This window comes from Vombatus ursinus, unplaced genomic scaffold (genome assembly GCF_900497805.2).
Source record: "Vombatus ursinus unplaced genomic scaffold, bare-nosed wombat genome assembly UNPS02007284.1, whole genome shotgun sequence".
In the NCBI taxonomy this organism is placed as follows: domain Eukaryota; kingdom Metazoa; phylum Chordata; class Mammalia; order Diprotodontia; family Vombatidae; genus Vombatus; species Vombatus ursinus.
In genome coordinates this window covers 594,021-613,173 of record NW_020947062.1, presented here as the reverse complement: position 1 = coordinate 613,173, position 19,153 = coordinate 594,021, and the positions used below count along the sequence as shown (strand labels likewise).

The 19,153-nt window shown below is 35.6% G+C and overlaps 1 protein-coding gene across 1 annotated transcript in view; it reads right to left on the bottom strand.

Moving 5' to 3' along the window:
• The window catches only part of AK7 (adenylate kinase 7), a 104,418-nt gene that overhangs the window by 18,621 nt on the left and 66,644 nt on the right, over positions 1-19,153 (bottom strand). Inside the window, exons 10-15 of the mRNA XM_027849266.1 lie at positions 17,845-17,994; positions 14,630-14,758; positions 11,662-11,800; positions 8,843-8,971; positions 8,572-8,640; positions 2,983-3,180 (exon numbers count right to left, since the gene is read on the bottom strand). Of these exons, the coding sequence (XP_027705067.1) occupies positions 2,983-3,180; positions 8,572-8,640; positions 8,843-8,971; positions 11,662-11,800; positions 14,630-14,758; positions 17,845-17,994 (814 nt within the window). The remainder of the gene's footprint in view (positions 1-2,982; positions 3,181-8,571; positions 8,641-8,842; positions 8,972-11,661; positions 11,801-14,629; positions 14,759-17,844; positions 17,995-19,153) is intronic.

The window sequence follows — 19,153 nt, the reverse complement described above, 5'->3', positions numbered from 1 at the left end:
TAACTAATATAAAGTGAGTTAATTAATTGCAATATTTGGGAAGTCTAGATAAGCGAGAAGTAAAGAATTTCTTTTTGTGTCTCCAATGTGGTCCAGGAGAAAAGGTCCCTCATTCTAATTTTAATATTTCATAGAATCAGATTTTTTTTTTAAGCTGGAAGGCTCCTTAATAATAATTTGCCCTATTCAACTTATTTAAGAACCATAAAATGAGGGCCAGGGAGAGTTAGTTATATTAGGAGCCAAGGATTAGACTGGATCTATACATAAAGATTAATCTGGCAGCAGGATGTAAAATGGTTTGAAGGAGGGAGAAGAGAGGTAGTGAAACTCATTAGAAGTCTGTTCAAATAATCAATGAGCATGTATTAAGTGTCCACTATGTTTCAGGCAGTAGAGATAGTTATAGGAAATGGACTTGTGGTTTCACTGATATAGGGAACTCCCAGATAAGGAAACTTCCTCTTCCAATGTGGTTGGGTATATTCCTAAGGAACCCACAGTCTTGGAGTTGCCTAGAGCACTGAGATGTTGTGACTTGCCCATGGTGACACAGTTTGTGTTAGAGGCAAAATTTGAACACTGGTTTCTTGGTTTTTCGAGGCCTGCTTAATAGCCAAGCTGCATTCCAATAGGGGAAACAACATGTACACATATAAGTTTATACAAAACATATACAAAATAAAAGTAGAATAATTTTGGTGGGGATCTCCAACCCTTGGTAATCTGGGGTCAGACCTCATCATTCAAATGTTACAAATGACTTCCTAATTGCCAACCTCAAGGACCTGTTCTCAGCCCTCATTCTTTTTTTTTTAAAGTGAATCTTTTTAAAAAAATTTTTCACATTAGTCATGTGAATTAGAACCAATAGGAGAAACCACAAGAAAGAAAAAACAAAACAAAACAGAAGAAAAAAAAAAGAGCAAATAGTATGCTTCAATTTGCATTCAAACTCCATAGTTCAGTCTCTGGATGTGGAAAGCATTTTTCATCGTGAGACTTTTGGAGATGTCTTAGATCCTTGCATTGCTGAGAAGGGCTAAGTCTATCAATGTTAGTCATTGCACAATGTGGCTGTTAGTGTATATAATGTTCTCCTGGTTCTGCTCACTTCACTTAGCATCAGTCCATACAAGTTTTTCCAGGTTTTTCTGAAGTCCACTTGCTCATTATTTCTTATACAATAGAATTCTATTACATTCATATACCACAACTTGTTCAGCCATTCCCCAAATGATGGGCATCCCCCCAATTTCCAATTCTTTGCCACCACATAAAGAGCTGCTATAAATATTTTTGCACATGTGGGTCCTTTTCCCATTTATATGATCTTTTTGGGATACGGCCCTAGAAGTACTATTGCTGGATCAAAGGGTAAGCACATTTTTATAGCCCTTTGGGCATAGTTCCAAATTGCTTTCCAAAATGGTTGGATCATTTCACAACTCCACCAACAATGCATTAGTGTTCCCACATCTTCTCCAACATTTATCATTTTCCTGTTTTGTCATGTTGGCCAATCTGATAGGTGTGATGTGGCACCTCAGAGTTGTTTTGATTTGCACTTCTCTAATTGACAGTGATTTAGAGCATTTTTTCATATGACTATAGATATCAGCCCTCATTCTTTATGACTTCTCTGAAGCATTTCATATTGTTGACCACTCTCTCATAGACACTAGTTCTGATTTCTCCTAGTTTTCTGCCTGTCTGTAATCTTCTCATCTCCTTTGTAGAATTCTCATCCATATCCCACTGGCTATGACATGGTTCAATTCTAGGTCCTCTAATCTTTTCTCTATATATTCTTACTTGGGATTCCATCAGTTCCCATGAGTTCCATTATTATCTCTCTACAGAGGACTACCAGATCTATATATCTATCCCCACTGTGTCCTAAACTCTATCACCAAATAGGTATTGGATAAGTCCTATAGGCAGTTGAAATTCAACATATCCAAAATAGAATCCATTATTTCCCCCAAAAACCCATCTCTCTTTTTTGGCGAGGCAATCAGGGTTAAGTAACTTGCCCGGGGTCGCACAGCTAGTGAGTATCAAGTGTCTGAGACCAGAATTGAACTCAAGTCCTCCTGACTCTAGGGCCAGTGCTCTATCCACTACACCATTTAGCTGCCCCACAACCCATCTTTCTTCCCAGCCTTCCTATTTCTTTGATCCCTCATATTTAAGAATCACTCACCACCTTTTCCTCTCTTTCACCTCCCTTCACTACCTCTCCAACCAGTTGTCAAGTCTCACAGATTCTACCCCAAATACTTGTCATATCTGTCCCCTCCTCACTACTCACATAGGCACCAACCTAGCTCAGTGCTCATCACTTGTCACACAGATGATAGCAAAAGCCTCCTAAATGGTCTTCCTGCCTCAAGTATTTATCCCTTTTAATCCATCTTCCATGTAGCTGTTGAAGTGATATTTCTAAAGCATACATTTTGCCATGCCATTCCCCTGCTCAAGAAGCTATAATGTAAACTCCTATCTTTGGTAGATAAAGCCCTTTCAACCTGGCATCAATCTACCATTGCAGACTTACTGGGCATTATTCCCCCTCAAACACTCTAACACACAGTCAAACTGTCCTTCTTGCTTTTCCTGGTATATAGCCATATCTATCTCCAGGCCTTTGCATAGGCAATCCCCTTGGCTGGAACACATTCCTACCTCACCTCTGACTTCTTTCAAAGTTCAGCTCAAGGGCTGTTTCCTATAGGAAGTCTATCTTGATCATCCCATCTACTAGTGGAGGTAAGTTTCCTTACCTCTGTTAATTCCTTCACATTTACTTTGTATGGATTTTTTCATATACATGAAAGAATAGTATAATGTAAGCTTCCACAAACACTCTTGGGTCCCCATGTGATTCAGGGACTGAAGTTTGTACAGGAATTTGCATTTAATGTATTAGTTAAATTGTTTTCCTTAAATTTTATATTTGCATTTAATTTCACTCCTTACCAATGTGGTGTGGATGGATTTCAAGTTCATCAAAATAGTTGTAAACTGTCTCATCTTCGGTATTTATATCACGATAGTTACTAAGTGACCTCAAGAATCTATCCTGGACGTAGTGGGTTCCAACTACAATGGCTTCAGGAAGATTCATGACTCTCTCCTTTAAGAATTCATCAGATGCATCCAAAGCAAAAACAAATTCTGTGAAGAAGAGAAAATTCCCTCGTTCAGTATAGCAAAAAGTCTGTTGTATATAATGGTGACCTCATATTTTCCATAACAAAATTTGGGACACATGTTCATATAAAAACTCCCCGTTGCAAAATTACATTAAAGAGCTTTCCTATTTTTCCTGAAATTACTGGGGCTGTCCTCAAAAATCCAAGGCATATGTTGAGGGGGTTGAGGGAAAGGGATATAAGAGGGATTTGGTTCTCATTTCTCATCCAACTTAATATTTCTGTAGTATTTTATACTATTTACCATCACCTACCTTTGGATAGTATCTCTTTTTGGGTTCTATGACACTGAGCTTTCCTGGCTCTTCTATCATTCCAAGAACTCCATAACCTTGGCTGGCTCTTTGTCCTTCTGAACCCTTAAATTTGACATTCCCTAAGGCTCTGTCCTTGCCTTCTTATCTCTGCCTACAGTATGCTTTGACAATCTCATTTACTCTCACTGCTTCAACCATCATTTTTATGCAGATAATGCCCAAATGTGTATTTCTACCTTTGATTTTTTTCTTCAGCTCTAAGCCTAATTGCCTCCTGGACATCGCCACTGGGGTGTCCTACTATCATCTCAAATTTAGCATTTTCAAAACCAAACTTAATATCTTTCTCCAAAGTTGCTTTTCTTGGCTTTCCTATTTGTAACATTTTTTCACCATTCCCCCAGTCATCCGGGATTCAAAAGCCTTTTCTCTCACCTCTATATCTAATCAGTTGCAAAATCTTGTTACTCCTACATCTACAGTCTCTCTCAAGCATATACCCTTTGTTCCATTTTCTGTTGCCTCTCAATACTTAATTTTTAATGGTTCAATGCACATAGTATATAGGCTTTTAAGGTTTAGCAAAGCATTGAAAATACATTTATCAGGGGCAGCTAGGTGGTGCAGCGGATAGAGCTCTGGAATCCAGCCTCAGACACTTTACACTTAGTAGCTGTGTGACTCTGGGCAAGTCACTTAACCCTGATTGCATCACCAAAAAGCCCTCCCCAAAAATACATTCATCTTATTTCATCACAACACCGAGGTGCTATTATAGTTCCCATTTTACAGATGAGGAAACAAACTCAGAAAGGTTATGGTTTTCTTGGGGCCACACAGCTAGTAAGTGTCTGGGACAAAATTTGAAGTCAGGTTCTTTAAACTCCAAGTACTGAGCCACATACACAATTCCATGATGTCTTTCTCCTCTCATTTCATATTTTAAAAACAAATTTTATTGGTATCTTTTATTTTTATATTGCCTAAATTTTTTCCAGTATTTCTCTCTTCCACTCAGAGAGTCATTCTATAGAAGAAAGAATATTTTTTTTAAGAAAAAAGAGGAAAAGGAGACAAAAAACACAACAAAACCAACTGGTATATTTAAAAAATCTGAGATGCAGTGTTCTACATCTGTGGACCTCCCAAGACTACAAAGAAATGGGAGGAAGGGGTAGAAAGTGCCTTCTCACACCTCTTCTTTGGGCCTTATTATTTCTTGCATGGGTTATTGCAATAGCTTCTAAAATGTATTCCTACCTGCAGCTTCAACACAAAGACCCTCCCTCCAATCCATTCTTTATACTAGTACCAGATAACTCCTTTTGCACAAATATCATCATATAACTTCCTCTAACCTAGTAAATAAAATATAAGCTCCTTGATCTGGGATTAATGTCCTCTACAATGTACTTCTATATTGTCTTTAATAGTCATTATCCTGTATCTTATATTATCTTTAACAGTCTTATCTCTATGGACTCTGAATCAATCAATCAATAGATCAAAAAGCATGTATTAAATATTTACTGTGAGCCAGGCACAGGGGACACAAAGAAAGGTAATGATCTAGAACAGATTGGACTGTTCCCCTTCTCCTGTATGTTTCCTGCTGTCCCATCTCTCTGCCTTTGCTTATACTATTTTCTATGACTGGAATGACTTCCATTGCATCTCTCCATCCTTTAAGACTAAACTCAGGGGCAGCTAGATGGCACAGTGGATAGAGCACCGGCCCTGGTTTCAGGAAGACCTGAGTTCAAATCCGGCCGCAGACACTTGATACTTATTAGCTGTGTGATCCTGGACAATTCACTTTACCCCACTGCCTTGGGAAAAAAAAAAGACTAAACTCAAATGCTACCTTCTCTGCTATTAATCTGTTCCCTGATCCTTTCCTTCTCCAATTAGAAATGATATTTTCTTCCTTGGTTCTTACATGGCATTTTGTTTCTGTTTTTGTTATACAATTACCACATTCTACTTTGAATGATTTTTGTGTATATATTATTTGTTGTATTCCTCTAACTAGAGAGTAAGCTCCTTGAAGACTGAGATTATGCCTTATTTACCTTTGCAGTTCCCCTAGACCTAGTACATAATTGATTTTTAAAAAATATTGGTTGCATTGATCTGGTTAATCAAATGTTCTTATTAACTATGAATTGACAATAATGATAACAGCTAAAAAGTATATATTACTTACTATGTGCCAGGCACTGTGCTGAGTACTTTACTATAATTTTTTTTATTATTTATTGTTTATTATATTATTATCTCATTTGATTCTCACAACAACTCTGTAAGGTAGGTGTTATTGCCAAAGGTTACACAGCTAGTAAGTATCTGAGACTGGATTTGAATTCATGTCTCCCTGACTCCAGGCCCTACACTCTATCTACTGTACCACCTACCTGCCCCCTAACAATGAACAGATTGCTCTCCCTTATCTATTTTTTCTCTTTCATCTAAGATTCCATAAATAAATGCAAATAATTATTGTTCTGTTTAAGAAAACCTGTATATCCTTTGTTGCCTCACTTCCTTTACCTATGGAAGTTCACCAATGTTAAGAATAGGTACACAGGTTCATGTGTTACAGATGGAAAGTATAATAATATGTCATCTTGCCCCAATACCTCATTTTGAAGGTGGGGAAACTGAAGTCAGGACCAAGGTATCAACTCACTGAAAAAACTTTCAAGTTCATGTGGACATTATTAAAACTGCCATGGTTAAGTTTATTTAACATACATAATATATTAATTTACATTTAACACTGAAATCATATTGAATAGAACTTAGTCTTTCTTTTACAATTCAAAAGATTCTTTAAGATTATAAAGTGCATATTCATATCTATTATCGTAGGACTGGTAAAGCATGGATACTCATTTAGAAATCCAGTTGATAAATAACCAGAAAATCAAAAGTTTAACATATCTAGAGAAGGCATATTTGAATATTTGGAATTATGGAGCCATTCATATTTTAAATTTAATTTTTCTATTTTTTTGATTGACATAACCTTAAGGTTATACATTTTAAGTAGCAGCTATGAAAAGAACCATACTGAAAACAGTAGATAACAGTAGCACATTAAAATGATTTGTCAATAATATAGAATGCTACTAGGCACCATATAATAACAAATTTGAATGTTTCATTGCTTAAGCTGATGCATGCTCATTAGGCTCATCAGAAAGATAAATAGAAATAAAAAAAGAATTGTTATGAGGAAATCACTTTGTAAGCCTTAAAGTGCTACATAAACATGAGTTATTATTTCCTCTCTGTATTTTGGATACTTTATCTGAAAAATGTATCTGATAGATGCTGTCCTCTACCTGCCTAACAGAGTAGTAAAGCTGATAGTAGGGTCTATAATGAACCAAAGTGTTAGATAAATGCTGCTAATTTAAATATTTCCAGGATCTATGTTTTTATAGGAATGGATGCTCCCTCCATAAGTGCAAAGCAAATCCCTTCTACATCTTTGTAGGTAGTTAGCTGTAAAAAACAAATCACCATGGAAGACAGCGTAGACTACCCAGACCTGTTCATTTGCAGATGTGAAGAGTTGTGTCAGCAACTACTGACACATACAAGTCTATTTTCTTATTCTTCTCCTTGATGAAAATATAAAAAGGGAACAAGTCAGGCTTTTGCAGATGATTTTCTACAGTAGTTCTTACAAGTGATTGAGAAAATATAAAATCCCACTATGTGTATTATTAAGTTATTTTATGATTTCATAAAATAAAACCCAATCTTGAAAACTCTCCTTAAACAAGGTTTCTCCTACCCAAATGTTAAAACTACATAAGCTTTATTATAGATGTAATTATAGTGATATTTATCTATTTAGTACTGACAAAAATATGATATAAAACAGAGAGATATAAGGGCTATGAATGATATGACTATATCCTGCACAAGGACCACTGAATAATATAGAGAAAAAATAGAACTACAATCATTTTGTAACATTTTGATGGATTAACAATGTAGGGACCCACCCCAAATCTGGTGGCCTAATAATAAAAAGGTCTCAACCCCTCTTGAAGAAAAAAACACAATATAATAAAGTATGCAAGGACACGGTGAGAATGGATGGTCTGATCCACTGCAGTAAAAGCTACTTTTTTTTGGATAAAAGACACCTGCAGCCTGCTGTAAATAGTTATCCTAACCCTGCAGTTTTGTCTAAAGGATCCTCTTTCACAATTGTAAAAGTATTTGGTTACCTCCCCTTGCCTCCTGCCCTTGAAAAAGTAATGTTTTCTCATTCTGAGAACAAATCTTGCCAGCTGTGTAGCAAATACTTTCCTAGAAGTCCACCTTTTCTCCCTTGAGTGATTCCCTTTTCTCTACCCCCTCCCTCTCCTGTGAAAGGTGTCACCTAACCTAAGTTGCTACAAAATGTTGCTGACTGAGTACTACAAGTGGATCTAAAAAGCGTAAAAACTAAATCAGTACTCTAGGAAATTGAAACTGCTATCAGCAGTTTCCTTAGCATGCTCATGTTTCTTTGTTTTCAGTTTGCCATTCTATCTTTGAACCAAGTCATTAAACCCCTCCACTGATGGCTATGCTTCTCCTAAAAGGCTCCATTTCTATTGGGAGAGAAAATTTCCCAGCAATAGCAAGGTTCTTCAAATACTAATCACAGATGACATTGCAATCATGGCACTGAGGCTACAAAGCCTTCTCAATGAAATCCCTAGCAACTACACAGGGTAATATTAGAACACATTTGAAAACCGAGCAGTGCTTGCTTGTTATCATAAGGCTTCAGCCTTTTAGGATATTTCCTGCTTCCTCTCTATATTAACAAACCAACATAGTCCTAGACTTCCTTTCTCCTTACTGAATCATGCCATTAATACCAAAGGCTTGGACATATTTTCTTAAATTGGTTTATATAGAGAACTTCAAAAACCTCTGTTTTTTATGCTTATACATTCCCTAATTTCAAATCATTTCCCCCTGAACTAAGAGTGTACTTTTAAAATTCAAAGTTACTCTTTTGGTGTGAAAAATATATTGAATAGAACTCCTTTAAAAATAATCCTGCGGAAATATTTTAAACTTACCAGGTATAGTTAATTTATCAAATGGAGGAATTTTGCCTCTAGATTCTTCTTCTTCTTCCTCTTCTTCTTCTAATAACAGAAAATCCATAGTTAAAATATGATTACTGAAAAATTGATGTCAGTAAGAATTTATACTTCTAAATAGTAATTATGAATGAAAATATATTCAAAGTAGATCACATATTCAGGAACTATTTCTCTTATTTGTTTTGATTGAAAAATTATTTTTGCAGTGAACTATTTACCTAACAAAGAGAACACTGACACTTACGATTAAACAAGTCTTTTGCTTGATCATAGGTCTTTGGGAATCCATCCAAAACGTAACCTTGGTTTTTGCACGGCATAGACCTTAGTTTTTCCTTCATGAATCTAATTACATATTGATCTTCTAAGCGACCTAAAAATAAACAGGAAATATGCTGCATATAAAGTACCCAGGTGTCTAACGTACAAAATTACAGCATCAAGATTAGCATATTTAAGAAATAGATCTCTAAAGACTTCAGCTTATTTTTCAGTAATCCCAAAATTTCAAATGAGCAGTTTCTTAGTCATATACCCTTTGTCTCACTCTACCAGCAATAAAAAATGGCACATTTAATTTTTCCTATATTTAAATTTCATACATATATACTAGATTATGACTGTCTCTTTTAGAACATCATTATTATATCTTTCAATAGTTTAAATTTTATGTCAAAGACAAAATGACTAAAGCTATTATTTTATTTAAATTTATGGAAATATTTTTCTATCACTTCCCTACAAGCTTTTATTAGGTTCAAAGAAAGAAAGATGCAAAATGATTGAGTCTTTGTTCATTAAATATTTCAAGATTATTTTTATTAAATAAATCTATTTTTAAATATTTTGTGTTTAAAGGAAGTGAAAATACTCAAGATGTTAGCAGTAATTCTGGCACTCCTTGGATATGCTTTATATATTTCTTCAACAAGCATTAATTGGTACAAAAAATGTACTATGTATTGAGCTACAGGTGATTACTTTATGCCTTAGTAGTATTTTGAGGAATGAATCCAGTGGTCTTATCTTCAAGTGACTTTATTCTGTCAAAACACCTGTCTCCCTGGATGTATACCTAACATACTTTAGACAATATCAAACTTTGTGACAGGAAGTTTTAAATTCTTGCTTCAAAGTCAATTAACAAAAGCCCAGTCGGATGACTTACAAAAATTCCCGTAATCATTTTATTATATAAATTGAATCCTAAATCAGAAAATCATTAATAAAATCAACTATGGGCTTTTATGGCCTGGCATGAACAGAAAGCCGATAGGTTTGTCTCTGAAGAGAGCTACTACATGAGTAACCTAGAAGGAAGAAAGTACTTGAGACAGATAATTAGGGAGGATATTAGTCTCAAGAATCAATCTTTCTAAGTATTATTCCCTTTTTTCTTAGGCCCAATGCAAATGCCATCTTTTTCTGCCTTGTTCCAAAGATAAACTCTTCCCTAGGATGATGTAAGCTTTTTGAAGTTCAGATGCCTTTATATTTTTTACTGTATATATTATAAAAGCCTATTAAACTATGAGTATTCATAAATATTTGACTAAAAGAGTTAAAAAAAAAACTTTTGACTTTCAAAAATCTACTAATTTATTTTGCTCCCTTCTCTGTAGATATGTCAATTAAAGAAGCATTTCCTACAGGCCTACTCTGTAAAAAGCACTGGACTGGATGCTGGGGAGACAAAGACAGATCCTGACCTCAAGGAGCTAACATTCTATTAGGGAAATACAACATGTAAATATAAATGATATGCTGGACGTGCCCAATGTTTCCCCCTTGATTCTCTGTTTAGTACCAAAGAGAAGTGGAAGAGAAACCCAGCTAGGGACAACAATCAGGGTTGTATTAGGTATGATGGAAGAACTCTTAAAAGACAACATGGAGGCAGTAGTACATGTGCATGTACATGTATGTGTGTAAGCATATGTCTCACATTCACAGGAAGGCTGCATATGAGCTGCCCATGTATGTACAGTGGCTTGGTGGGAAGTAATACTGAAGGCTACATGCTGTTGTTCATCCTTCTTCTTGAAGATGATCAGTGATAGCAGGTAGGCGATGTCTTGACTTGCAAGTGAACTGGATTTAAGTGAGGCAGAGCTGTGCAGAGTCATCAGTCTCATTCTGTCCTCCAGTGGCAAGACATAGGTGAGGACGATTGGCAATGGCCCCAGATGCAGTGGGAGACCTTGGCTTTTTTAAACTAAAGTCCTTCCAGGTCTCAGTTTGTCTGAAGCAACACCCATTCAATGGTTAAAGGCTAGGTAAGAATTAAGACAAAAGAATCCGTCTGGGAGGGGAAGACCCTTAGAGTTTCTGGCCAGAAAAGAAACAATTGCTATTTATACTTACTCTCAGCCCATCAAAATCTAAACAATGAGAAAATGAGGCTTGGGCTGGGACCTATTATTCGCCAATTAATAGGAGCCAGAATGATTTGGGTTACATGCTATCGGCTTGGGGAATATGGGAGATAATGACTGACTACATTCCTTGAGATTGATAGTGAGGAGTGACAAACTCCCCAACTAAGAGGGAGGGTAAAGATAAAAACTTTTCCCTGGCTCTCCAGTCAAGAACTGTATGACAGTAACATTTTGGCTGCTACCATGAGGAGCCAACAGAAAGCAGGGTGCTGGAGGGTATTTCCTTTCACAAAGTTGTGCTTGTGGGGACCATGCAAAAAGATTGGAAGGGGGAATCCAAAATACAGACTTTAATAGGACCTGTTGGGTTCAGCTGCTGGAGAGTTTTAATGCTATACCTTCAACTGTTAATTTCATTCAGTAAACATACTCTAATCTATATATGAGTAAATGCCTGGATAGTAAGGGAGATTTGAATCTCAGTGGGATGGGGGGCAGCAAGGTGGTAGAGTAGATAGAGCACTGGCTCTGGAATCATGAAGACCTGACTTCAAATTTGGCCTCAGACCCTTACTAGTTGTGTGACCCTGGGCAAGTCACTTACCCCTGATTTTCTATAATTTAGGTGCATTTTTTCTGCTGAAAAAAAAAAAAAAAGACATAATCTCAGATGCTTACACATTACCTCCATTCTGTTCCATGCTTTCTTTGGCTCCATCTAAGAGTTCTTGAATCTCTTCTAAGTTTTCTTCTTCTTCTTCATCATTATCAGTATCTTCTTGGCCTTCTCCTTCTGTGTCTTCTTTTGGTGCAACAAGAAGCTCCTAGATAACAAATTAGGGTTCAAATAGGATGAGATCAAAAACTGGTTTTCTTGAAAAAGTCATTTGGGACATGATCTTAATCCTCTGTCAATTACTAAATGTATCTATCTGCCAAAGTATTCTTCTGGCCCTCTTTTACCCTATTTTTTCTCTTGGCAATTTCATTCACTTCCTGGGTTTTAATTATTATCTCTATTTGATGACTTCCAAATTTGTACCTCCAGCTTCTGCCTCTCCCTCAAAAACTTTAGCCTCTCATTTCCAACAACCTGCTGGGTATCTCTCCCTGAATATCTCATTCCTACTATAACCACCTTGTTTCATGCCCCTTATCATTTCTTACCCTGGACTACCACACCAGCCTTCTAAATGGTCTTTCTGCCTGCAATCTTTCCCCCTTTTCATTCATCCTTCATATGATTGCAAGGGTAATCTTCCTAAGGCACTGATTTGGTTGCATCATTCTTCTACTCAAAAATCTTCATTTATATAGCTGGAATTAAAGAACTGCCAAAATCTGGTCTCAACCACCTTTCAAGTCTCATTTTATACTATTTCCATGTCACGCTTTTTATATTTTGGCTATAATAGATTACTCACCATCTCCCATTCTTGTCTTATCTCACTTTGATACCTTTGCTCACATTCTTTTCTATATTTACAAAAGAATCTCTCCATCCTATCTGTCTATTGAAATCCCTCCCTTTAAGACACAACCTAGATGTTGCCTTCTCCTTGGTTTAATATTATGACTTTCAGGGAAGAAGCCATAGATTATTATATACTGTTAGAACTGTAAGGGCCTTTAGAGGTCTTCCAGTCCAACCCTTTCTTTATATATACAAGGAGATAGGTCCAAAGAGGTGAATAGATTTGCTCAAGGTAAGTTAGTACCACCATCAGAACTGAAAGCCAGACCAAAGATCTATAGCTAATAAGGATTTAGAGACCATCTGGTTCAACACACTCTTTTATAGGTAACCCTTGGCTCAAAGGGCCAATTGCATGGGACTACCACTTGTAACAATTTACCTATAGATGAAGAAAGAGTTCCTGAGGCATCTTGAACTTAATATGACCCCACTGAACTTGTTAACTTTCCACCCAAACCCATCCTGTTTCCTGATTTCTCAGTTTTGGTTGATGTTCATCATTCCAGTCATCTCAATTGGCAACCTTGGAGTCAATCATCCTTGACTCTTCACTCTCTAACTCTACTCATCTAACCAGTTGTCAAATCTTGTTTCTGCCTCTTGCAACATTTCTCATTCTGATTCTCTTCTCTCCACTCACAGAGCCAATACCCTAGTTTCTACTCGCAGCACCTTTTGTAAGAAGTTCCTAATTTCCTCCCCTGATTCAAGTCTTGCCCCTCTCCAATTAATCCTCTACGTGGCTGCCACAGTGATATTCCCAAAGCATATGTCTGACAACGCCACTCAGTAGATTCCAGTGACTTCCTCCTGCTTGCAAACTTCTCTGCTAGTATTTCAAGCCCTTCACAACTTGGATCCAACCAACCTTTGTAGATTTACTATACATGACTCCCCCTCATGAACTCTACAGTTCAGTCAATCGGCTTTCTTGTTTTTCCTCACATACAACATGCTATCTCCTATCTCTGTGCCTTTGTAAAGGGTGTCCCCATGACTAGAATACATGCCCTCCTCACCTGCCTCTCAGGAACCATAATTTCCTTCAAAAAATTCCTCAGCTTCTTAAGGGCTTTCCTCATCTCTGTGCCCTCCTCCAGCTCTCCCCTCTCCCCTTTGCTGGTGCAAATTACTCTATATTTACTGTCTCTAATAGAATGTAAGTTTCTTGAGGGCAGAGACTATTTCATTTTTGTCTTTATATCCCCAGTACCTAGCACAGTGCATGGAAATAATACACACTTAATAAATGCTTGTTGATTGACTAATTGATTGACTGATTGACTTGATTAAAGTCTCACAGGTTGACTCCCAGATCAATGCTTAGTCATACTAAGAATCACTCTGATCAATCCTACCTACATCATTTATATTTTCAACAAGTCTTTAAGAACGGGGCACTCCTATCTATTCAAAAGCCTTTTAAAAACTTGAGCCCCTTCAAAATATCTTGATGAGTGTTCAGAAGAGCAAAAATAAAATTTTTAAAAGGTTCACTTTTAAAAATCAAGTGGCTTTTTAGGATAAAATAAGACTGGACCATTGTTCCCTTTTCACTTTTGTAAACCATTAAGTCCCAAATTTTTAGAATGTATATACTTGCACTTTCAGTTTAAGGCACATAGTAGGCACTTAATAAACACTTGTACCACAAATCTAGGTCGTTTATGATAAGCTTCCTCTTCCTCCTCCTTTTTCTTTAAGTTCATAGTTAGAAAAAAAAGATTTGCATAGAACTCTTAAGGGTGATTTTTAATTACATGGTTGGTCCCAATTTTTAGATTATTAGAGTTAAAAGAGACCTTGGAATCACAGAATTATATAATATCAGGGCTGGAAAGGTTCTAGAAGTCATCTAATCTAACTTTAATTTTCAGATAAGGAAACTGGGCCCCAGAAAGATGAAAAGACTTGACTAAGGTCACATAGGCAGAGGGATTTGAACCCAGATCTTATAGTTCTAAGTTCAAAGGTCTTCCTATGGAAATACAGTCTAATTTTAAAACTCAAGTCAAGAGTTTTAACTTATAAAAATCTCTTTATATTCAGTTTTTCAGTGAGTGATATATTTTTCTCTAGTGAGTTACATACTTATTATACAAAGAAAACTGCAGATTTCAAAAAAGTCAGAAATAAAAATTCAAAGCAGGGTCCAAAGGAACAAATATGAATTTACCAGCCTTGCTATGGCTTCAGTAATCACATCCTTTATTTTAATATGGTGTAATCTGTAGTGCTTGCACACTTCTTCCGCAATAGATGATTTCCCCACAGCAGGAGGACCAAGAATACAAATCTTAACGGGCTAAAAAATAAAAGAAAAAATAAAAATACAGAGTTTAGGATGACAGATTTAGATTTGGAAGGGACCTTATAAGACATCTACTTCAACCCTCTGTCACAGAGGAGAAAACTGAGGTTTAGCAGTGATTTGTTCTTGTCCAAAGGTGGTAAGTGTAAAAATTGTGATTTGGGCTCATGTCCTAATAACCTAACTTCTAAATCAAACACTCTTTTCACAACATTGTTGGTAACAACGCATTCAAGGATTAGCTTCTAAGGACTTCCAAGAATAAGTGCAATATGTGTCAGTATTTCTTTTAAAATCATAAATCTTGTTGTCCATCTTCAGAGAAAGAACTGGTGGAGTCTGAATGCAGATCAAAGAAGATTTTTTGTTTATTTTTCTTTTCTTTTTTTTTGTCTGTGTTTTCTTTTGTAGCATGACTTATGTGGAAATGTGTTTTGCATGAATATACATGTATAACCTATGTCTAATTGTTTGCCTTCTCAATGAGCGGGGAGAGAAGGGAGAGAGGGAAGGAAGGAGAGAATTTGGAACTCAAAATTTGAAAAAGAATGTTAAAATTGTTTTTACATGTAATTGGGGGAAAACACAATATTAAATTAAAAAAAATTATGAATTTCCCCAAAGTTAGTTTGTAATAGCATGAATTGAGTCCTGGGAATGTATATATAGATTCATGTTCCTTTATCATTGTGAGCTTTTCAGTAATAACCCTAACACTGATTCACAAGAGCACTTTATAGCTTACAAAGTACTCTCCTTACAATAACCTTGTAAGATAAGTTGTAGAAATATGATTTTTTTTAACAGATGAGGAAAATGAGTCTCAGGAGGTGAAGAGTTGATTTACTTTACTTGGGCCCCCAAACTGGTAAATGTCAGAGCTGTCACTCTAACTCAGCTCTTATTTGATATCTGACATTCCTGATACAGCATCAAGAAAGCAGAAGAGCTTTTAGTAGCTTTTATAGAAGTGAAATAATGACTATTTTACTTCAAGTTACATTGAAAAAAATTAAACACCTTAATTCTCTCCTTAACAATTTATACTGGTCTTCATTTCTTTGGGGGGGGTGTGTGTGTGTGTGTGTGTGTGTGTGTGTGTACACATACACACAGAAATGCTAGTGAATAATTTGGAGGTGGGGGGAGGAAAGAACACATCAGAGTTTGGTGATAAAGTCAACAGTATTTACATTTGTCCCATAGACTGAAAAAATAAAGAATTATTGATTCAATAAACATGGAACCTTATTTCTTTTTTCATAATCATGGTTTATGGAAAGAATTTGGCCTTTAATCACACCTTTTTATTTAGCACATTTAGTTGCTATTAGAACTTTAAAATGAACTCCATATTTGTAAAGCAATTATTTTTTCTACTGAAATGCCATTTTAGAAGTTTTCAGAAGATATAGCTAAGTATTCAGTCAGATAGTAATTTAGCTTAAAGAATATTATCATTTTTATAAGGATCCAGCAAATTTTTTAAGAGAAGATAGATTTTTAAAAATCAAATCAAGAGAAGCAATGTCTGTATCTCCTATGGTACACAGCAGGAACTAAGTAAGTATGTTACTTTAGTTACATTAATTATAAAATTAAGTTAATAAAAAATATAAGTTTTTTTTCAGAAGCAACTGTTTGAAAGTCTTAAAAAGTTATATTGTTCACTGGGGCTAAAAATACCAATTTTCCTAGAAAATCTCTGATAATCCTTTATTTAAATTATTTCATCAAAAATAATTTTTTTCTTAAAAAATGTTAGGACACAGTGACAAATCCAAACTTATGACAAAATATCTATAATTAGTAAATAGCCCTTAAAATGTTTGAATAAATAGTTTTTGCATTAATACTAAACAAATATTGCTAGTATATATACTATGTAAATCTTAAGCATTCTAGGGAATTAAAGTTATTTTAACAAAAAGACAACTTTACATTTTGTGTTGCAAATTCTATGAATTTGTGGACAGGAGTCACCCTTGGTTTATTGTAAAGTATGTCAATTTAACATTAAGAAAATATATCAGAATAATAAATCTGGAACTGGAAAGATCACCTAGCTCAGCTTCCCTGCTTTACTGACATCTCCAGAGTATAGACATAGCAGCTGAAGCCCTAGAGGTGAAGTTTCTAATTTGCATATTAAGTTCTCTAATGTTGCACAAAGGGAATTATGATTCCCTCATGAAAAGCATTTATTAATCTGTAGCTAAAGGAATATTCAGGGGGAAACGGTTCTTTGATACAAGAATGATTTTATATTTGTTTAGAGTGCTTACACAAAACAATAACAACATATTGGTATGATGTTTGGAATTTTCAAAGGGCTAGATTGAAAGCCAGGTGTCAATGTTACAAACTTCAAATTCTTTATTATTATTATTATTATTATTATTATTATTTTTGCTTAGGCAGTTGGGGTTAAGTGACTTGCCCAGGGTCACACAGCTAGTAAGTGTCAAGTGTTTGGTCTGAGGCCCAATCTGAACTCAGGTCCTCTTGACTTCAGGGCCAGTGCTCTATCCACTGCAACACCTAGCTGCCCCTCAAACTTCAAATTCTAATGACATTTTTTTTTTGGCTAGGCAATGGGGTTAAGTGACTTGCCCAGGGTCACACAGCTAGTAAGTATTATGTGTCTGAGCCGGATTTGAACTCAGATTCTCCTGAATTCAGGGCCGGTACTCTATTCACTGTGCCACCCAGCTGCCCCTCTAATGAAATTTTTTAAATTGCCTTTCTCCAATCCCCAGTAATCAGATGGTATACAAAGGCTAAAAAAAATACCGTTTTTTTCCAACGCACACCAAGCTTCTCTTATGAAGACAGAATCTTGATCAAACACATTAATCTAATGAAAAAATTACTTTCAATTTATGACATGGTGGTTGCTAGTGGTTCTTATTTTCTATTTTTGATCCCAATTTTTGTTACAGTTTAAGTTTTCAAATATATTGATTCCCCTGTATTGTTAGGATTAAAAAAACAAAAATATCTTTCTCTTAGTACTTTAAATTTTAAGACATTTATTTTTTACAAATCAGAAGTTTAAACAACATTCAGGAAATAATTACCAATAATCCTCTACTTTGCTTGTATTCTTTGAGGATATTCGCTATATTTTCCACAAATCCTGATTGGGCAACCCACCTAATGTTAAAATTTTCTTTCACAAATAAAGCTTCCATTCTCAAGTTGACTAACAAATGGTCAAGCTGTCCTTGCTAAAAGATAAAGAATAAGTGAATAATCAATAAGCAAATAATTACAAGGTCCCACCTAAGCTGGTAAATACTAATAATTCAGTTATTAGAGCTCCTTAATAATAATAGCTTACATAGTACTTTCTTACAACACTATAAGGTAGTTAATACAAGAAGAAACAAAATCATTAAACATTAAAATCCATGAATCAATTAGTATTTACTATTACATCAATTATAATACTATATTTCTAAAAAGTTCTATCTATATTTGCTGTCTTGTAGGTACACAGTAATATTTATTTTCTACAGGTAGTAAAATAACATAAAAAATAGGAACATGCTTAAAGACTAAAGTATTCTTAAATACACCACAGTCATACAGCTCATTCTTTAAAACTAGTTAAATTATAAAAGCAGTCCAGTAGAAGGATAAGATACAAACACAGAGAACTATAGTGAATAATGTTGTCTAAGTGTATTAAAAATTAGAGGGGCAGCTTCGGCCTTGGAGTCAGGAAGACCTGAGTTCAAATCCAACCTCAGACACTTGACACTTACTAGCTGTGTGACCCTGGGCAAGTCACTTAACCCCAATTGCCTCACCAAAAAAAAAAAAAAAGAAAGAAAAGAAAAAAAAAGAAAAGACAACAAAGTGTCAAATGAAATCTGAAGAGGAAGATTATTACCAGCTTCAGAAGATAAGTTTTCCTGAAGGAGGTGTCTTTTGAGTTTGATATTTAAAGAGGAATCATGAAAATCAATAGTGAGAGAGGGGGAAAGAGGACATTCAAGACAAAAGAAATAGCACAGTCAAAAAGGCATGAAGACAAAAGAGTGTGGGGAAGCAGGGAGAGAGGAAGAGAGAGAAAGAGAGAGAGTCAGGAGTGTCACCTGAGTATATTTGGGGTAGGAAACTAGTTTTTTCTTAACCTGGCAGCTTTATTTTTGACCCCCTCCCACCACATTTCTGGTTTTGCTTCTACTTGGGTAGGATTAAGCGAATGCAGAGGATGATTCAAAAAGAAAGAGAGAGAGAGGAAGAGAGACAGTTGAGAAGGATAGAATAATACCGCTTGAAGTCAGCAAGGAAGAATTGCATTGAGGGGAGTAATATGAGAAAAAGCTAATGTTTTAGAAAGTTGAGTGGTGCTGGGTTGTAAAGGGCCTTGGATGCTAG